Source organism: Austrofundulus limnaeus, unplaced genomic scaffold (genome assembly GCF_001266775.1).
Source record: "Austrofundulus limnaeus strain Quisiro unplaced genomic scaffold, Austrofundulus_limnaeus-1.0 Scaffold54, whole genome shotgun sequence".
Classification (NCBI taxonomy): Eukaryota; Metazoa; Chordata; class Actinopteri; order Cyprinodontiformes; family Rivulidae; genus Austrofundulus; species Austrofundulus limnaeus.
Genome location: NW_013952456.1, coordinates 1630998 through 1637261, shown reverse-complemented (window position 1 = coordinate 1637261; position 6264 = coordinate 1630998). Strand labels below are relative to the sequence as shown.

Sequence of the window (6264 nt, the reverse complement as noted above, 5' to 3'; positions counted from 1 at the left end):
CGTTAATGTTAACCCTTTTACTCTCTTTTTCACACAGTATACCCTCCTTGCAGCAGTGGAAGGTTCCAGTGAGGTTGGTTTCTACCACAGCCTTCCAGCCTTTGGAGGGGATGTGCTCTGCAGGGCTGCTGAACTGACCCCCTCCATTGTTCACCAGATAGTCTATCTTGCCAAACTGTCTCAGCACAGACGAGACCAGATGCTTCACCTGCAGGACGGGAACGAACCGTTAGGTCAGGCGAGCGAGCACCGYGCAGATCGACAAACCTGCAGCACATTTCAGAGGCCGGATGTGTGCTCACCTCGTCCTCGTTGCGGATGTTACACTGGACAGGGGTGACGCTTGCAGGACTGCTTGGAGGGATCTTTTGTCTCATTTCCTGAGCGGCTGCCTCCAGCCTTTCAGTCTTCCTGCTGGAGATCACCACATTGCAGCCTGCAGAGAGGGAGTCAGTCATTAGAAAAACTGCAGCTCTGCCACACTGAAATACTTTACCCTGTTATCAGCCTGACTGCTGCTGATTTTTTTTCTCAAGTTATTGGAAGTTGCATTGAATGTCACAATAAAGCTTAAAATTTACATCCTAAACTTAACTCTACATAATTATTCTTAACTTTAATAGTCACATTTTTTTAAAGGTTTTCGCTGGTTTTTGCTGTGTGTCAAAGTTCACTTGGCTGTTGTTAGGATGTCGCTCACATTGTATGGGTTTTGTGTTAACAAATTGATAGAAAATGATGTTTCACAGCGACATAGTTTGACTCACCGAGCTCCAGCAGCTCCGCAGAGATAGCTTTACCGATCCCAGTGCCTCCACCGGTCACTATCGCTACTTTATGGTTGAACAACCCTGGTCTGAACACACTGGACGCCGCCATGTTTCTGTCTGCATGAACAGCGCCCCCTGCTGGAGACTTGTTAAACTGCAGTCACCTGCAGGAACTGTGCGCCTTCATAAAATACAATGCCCGCACAAACCAGTCCACCTTTAAGCTGTCTTTGGCCGTTCATTAATCACAGCTTTCAGAAGTGACGTTTGAGTATCTCGTGAAAAAGTTCATACAGTAAGTTTCAAAGCTTTTCACACACAAACACTGCATTCACCCCATTATATCTGAAGCTCCATTACCCAAATAATTAAAAGATCCACCTGCGAGTATTTTAAATGACAGTGTACAATTCACCTGTTGACAAACCCTGAAAATAAAAAGAGAATCATCCACCAAAGCTCACCAGATAGGGAGGGTATTATTTAGAGAAGTACTCAAATAAATCTAGTAAAGCTGGGCAATTTTTCTGCAAAAATTGGAATTTTTTTTATTCAAAAGAAATTTAAAAAGCTGCAAAAAACTTGGTTTCATAGAATGGTCAGATCATTTGGTATTTGACATATCTCCAAATACTGCAGATAGCTCAAACATGTAAGGTGCTGTCACACAAGACTAAATTTGGAACATTTTGACCATCATGTTGAAGCATGGTGGTGGCAGCATCATCATGAGGATGGTTTTTCCTTTGTGAGGACTGGAAAACTGGTCAGTTTCAGAAGAGATGTATAAAACTACATATAGAAGAAATTGCTTGAGGAAACCTGCAGCAGTGCTGTAGATGTGAGACTTTTCCTGCAGTTCTTAAACACGACGACAAAGCTACAGTCATGTGGAACGGTTCAGGCAAAAGTCAGACCTCGATCCAACTGAGAATCAAGTTTGATTTGAAGTTCAACAAGAAGCATAAATTCAACTTGAAGATGGCCAAGAAAATCTGAGGGTGGGGGTACCAGGGGCTCTCAAATATCAACAAAACCTACAGCGGGTAAAATAAGTATTGAACATGTCACCATTTTTCTCAGTAAATATATTACTAGAGGTGCTAATGACATGAAATTTTCACCAGATGTCGGTAACAACCCAAGTGATTACAAGTTATTTGTAATAATGTGGAATGGCACAGGGAAAAGTATTGAACACATGAAGAAAGGGAGGTGTAAAAAGGCATGGAAAGCCAAGACACCAGCTGAACTCTCTCAGTAATTAGAAAGCAAGCCTGCCCCTTGTCAGTGCAAGTTAATGTCAGCTGGTTCAGTCCCAAATGATGGCCAGGTATCACACAAGAACCATCTGATGATGGGTAAAAGTAAAGAGCTCTCTCAAGACCTTCACAACCTTATTGTTGCAAAGCATAATGATGGCATCGGTTACAGAAGAATGTCTAAACTTCTGAAGGTTCCAGTGAGCACTGTTGGGGCCATAATTCAGAAGTGGAAAGAACATTATTTCACCATAAACTGACCACGACCAGGTGCTCCTCACAAGATTTCTGACAGAGGAGAAAGAATTATTATCAGAAGAGTTGTCCAAGAGCCAAGGACCACTTGTGGAGAGCTTCAGAAAGACCTGGAATTAGCAGGTACGWTTGTTTCAAAGAAAACAATAAGTAATGCACTGAACCACCATGGCCTGTATGCACGCTCACCACYCAAGACTCCACTGCTGAAGAAACAGCATGTTGAAGCTCCTTTAAAGTTTGCTGCACAACATTTAGACAAGCCTGTGTAATACTGGGAGAATATAGTCTGGTCAGATGAGACCAACATTGAACTGTTTGGATGCCAGAATACACATCATGTTTGGAGGTCAAATGGCACTGCACATCAGCCCAAAAACACCATACCAACAGTGAAATTTGGAGGTGGGAACATCATGGTGTGGGGCTGTTTTTCAGCATATGGTACTGGCAAACTTCAAATAATTGAAGGATGAATGGAAAAATGTACAGAGACATTCTTGATAAAAATCTGCTTCCATCTACCAGGATGATGAAGATGAAACYTGGCTGGACATTTCAGCAAGACAATGAGCCCAAACACAAAGCCAAGGAAACTCTCAGTTGGTTTCAGAGYAAGAAACTAAAGCTGCTGGAATGGCCCAGCCAATCACCTGACCTGAATCCAACAGAAAATCTATGGAAAGAACTAAAGATCAGAGTTCATAGAAGAGGTCCACGAAACCTTCAAGATTTGAAGACTGTTTGTGTGGAAGAATGGGCCAAAATCACACCTGAGCAATGGATGCCACTAGTTTCTCCATACAGGAGGCGTCTTGAAGCTGTCATTGACAACAAAGGCTTTTGTACAAAGTATTAGATAAATTTCAATTCCACATTCAACTTCACTGTAATACAGACCGCTACAGATCTATCCTGCCCACAGCCATCAGCATCTACAATAAGTTTTTAGTTAAATGAGTTACAACACCTAATTTCCCTCGGGGATCAATAAATCTTTTTGAATTGAATTATTACAAATAACTTCATTTCTGGACATTTATGTTTGATTTCTTTGTATGTATGGATCACTTGGGTTGTTACCAACATCTGGTGAAAATTTCATGTCATTAGCTCCTCTAGTAATATATTTACTGAGAAAAATGGTGACYTGTTCAATACTTATTTTACCCGCTGTATCTGAGAAACCTGTTGCAAGGACCTACAAAATATTATCTTTTGAAAAAGATTATCATCTAAATTCTGTTTTTTTAAATCCATTCACTCAGCTAAGAATAACCAGTGATGACACTAAACTTAAATTTTAAAATAATTTTCCACGTAAAACAAATGGACAGAAACAAAACACTCCGCTCAAGACAGCTTTATTTCTGAATGRTGAGGCCATGTCCAGCTTGGTTAAATTATAGAAAAAGTCCTAAATCCACCAGTGATGGCTGCGTACGGGTTTACTGGTCCTTCAACTCCTTCAGCCTCCTGATCGCAGACTTGACTGTGACAGCGGACGTTGTGCTGCAAAAAAAGAAAACTCATAAATCATCATGATAAACTGGATATGACCAAGTTCTGAAGCTCAGTGTTTCTTTTTAAAAACTGAAAAACCCTTGTGTTTATCTGCTTAGTTTTAAATTAACAGCATGTTGTGTAAAAATCTCTTCAGTCTAGAAACCTGAACGTTCAAATGCTTCATCTTTTCCAAATRTGAGCCATCGAGATGCCACGGGAGAGGATGAAATCTCCTGTTCATGTGCAACTTCACACTCTACATATCAAATTAAGCAGTGAGGAAACACAGCTTTTATATTTGAGCAAGTTACACAATTAAAGTGGAAATGCAGTTTTCTTCTTATATGTCAACATTAACAATATAATCTCATAATATAATGCAGCCGTGATACAAAATCATTAGGTAAATCTAACTAAACGTGGAAAAACATGTCTGCTTACCCTTTATTATTATTATTTATTAAGTGTTAAACCTATGCAATCAAGGGCTGAACTATGCTCTGAAATAGGCCTACAGATAGTTACTAAGACACAGCAGAAAAGCTTTTAAACATAGACTGAAGAGTATGTACTGAGCCGACGAAGACACTGGACTGCAGAATGAACAACAGGAAAAATAAAAAGCAACATACTTGTACGTCCAGGCACCACCAGCCACTGTCTTCATGCAGGATCCACAGTGCCAGATGCCGACAGCTCTCCTCTTCATTTTTGTCTARGAGTTGAGATTTTAAAAAGACAACTTCACCTTTTGATCACAAGATTAATAAATTTCTACATCATWAGACTTACAGAAGTCACCTCGCAGACATTTCTAGTTATATAAAACGAGAAAGCAGAACTCAATAAAGATTTGACAYGTGATACTCACCTTGCCACAGAAGGAGCAGGTGTATTTAGCATGCTGAGAGATTTCAATTTTCTTCACCATCTTCCTCAGCGACGCGCCGTAACGCGTGCCATATTTACCAACAATCCCCACCTTCTTGGTGCGCTTGGCCTGAAGACAACACAACACAAAACTCAGTGWCAATGAGAAAAATAAATATATCATTAAATATATTATTAGCTATTTACTGGGCTGGGTTTATTCATCTGGTTGTGTAATACACTCCGGTATCACATTAACAAGTGTGTGCTGGGTAGTGTTTTTCTATTTACAATGTCCTGAGCAGAATTTGTAACTTACATCAACACACTTTAGCACGAAGTGTGTTGATGTAACCTACATCAACACACTTTGTGCTAAAGATTGTTCCGGTCTACGAGTGTTAAGTCTACAATAGCTGCTTAGCTAGCTGTCCTCCTCACACCAACACTCATTATCTCAATTTACTTTAACTGCGGGACTTCAGTAAAGGTATCAAATAAATGAACTGTGGTGTGACAGTACGCTACTGCGACTAAGTTGTCCAGCGCCGAAGCCCTTTGAGAAAAGCTTTATGGTGGCAGCCATCTTTGTTTTAGTGGGACATAAAAATATCGTCTTTCTTATTGCAACGATCGCCAAAGTAATAGAAATTTCAAATAAGACAACTAATTCGGGTCACCATAAAGTCTCCGAATAAGTCAAAGAATCATTTATAGCACCACAACTGAAAGATTAACACGGATTATCACGGAGCTACAATAGCCTCACCATCGTTTCAGTGGAGACGTAGGGTCAAAGAGGCCTTACGCAACGCGCAGGCGCGATTTGTCGGTGACGATGCATTGTGGGAGTTTGAGTTTTATACAACGTAGATCCTTACAAAACACAAGTACTTGTAATAAATGTAATTTCTCTCCCCCCAAAGAAAATAATCTTTATATTGGTTTATTGTTGTACGTGTTTGACAAAGTTACAAGTAAAACCTCGTACATAAAATAATTTTTTTAGCCGTAACTAAGGACGCTTCATTAGAACCGCGCATGCGTACTGACGTAATAAACGACAACATTTCTTTGAGCTGAGTTGAGATGTTTGTCCGTTCAGCACCTTTATAATGGGGCCTCCGTTGTTTGTTAGGATTTACATAAATATTCCTCTGAAAATAATCTTTAATTCTGAGTAAGGTTGGTGATATGCTATGAAGCTAACACGGAAACTGGTCCTCGCTAAGGCTAAGGCCTCGGACCTGGAAAGTGTGAAGAAACTAAATTGCTGGTAAGAGCTTAAATTCGGCTGTTCTTGGACATTTTCATTGCTGTGTTGCACTGGTACAACTTATACTATTTTTTTATTTTATGTGTTATTTTTCAGGGGGTGTAACCTGACTGATGTGAGTTGTTAAACAGTTGATTTTATTGTGGCAATGAATTTGTAATTTAATAACAATCCTGCACATATTGAATTGTATAAATGTTCTTTCAGATTTCAATCTTCTCTCAGATGCCCAGCATTGAGGTGCTAACACTGAGGTTGGTTCATTAAACACACACACACACACACACACACACACACACACACACACACACACACACACACACAC

The 6264-nt window shown here is 40.1% G+C and overlaps 3 protein-coding genes across 3 annotated transcripts in view; 1 reads left to right on the top strand and 2 right to left on the bottom strand.

Annotated features, from left to right (window-relative positions):
* Positions 1-970, bottom strand: part of pecr (peroxisomal trans-2-enoyl-CoA reductase) — a gene marked incomplete at its 3' end in the record, with an annotated part of 8164 nt that extends 7194 nt beyond the window's left edge. The window contains 3 exon segments of the mRNA XM_014008978.1: positions 43-208; positions 303-436; positions 768-970. Coding sequence (XP_013864432.1) covers positions 43-208; positions 303-436; positions 768-879 — 412 coding nt within the window.
* Positions 971-3635: 2665 nt separating this feature from the next.
* On the bottom strand, positions 3636-4793 carry rpl37a (ribosomal protein L37a; the record flags this gene model as incomplete). The annotated part of the gene is given in 3 exon segments (XM_014008982.1): positions 3636-3799; positions 4426-4508; positions 4665-4793. Coding segments are annotated over 3 exon segments (276 nt in total), but the record flags the coding sequence as incomplete, so codon positions are not given.
* A 948-nt stretch (positions 4794-5741) lies between these two features.
* cfap410 (cilia and flagella associated protein 410) overlaps positions 5742-6264 on the top strand; it is a 4034-nt gene continuing 3511 nt past the window's right edge. The window contains exons 1-3 of the mRNA XM_014008981.1: positions 5742-5939; positions 6036-6054; positions 6147-6193. Of these exons, the coding sequence (XP_013864435.1) occupies positions 5863-5939; positions 6036-6054; positions 6147-6193 (143 nt within the window). The 5' untranslated portion in view covers positions 5742-5862. The remainder of the gene's footprint in view (positions 5940-6035; positions 6055-6146; positions 6194-6264) is intronic.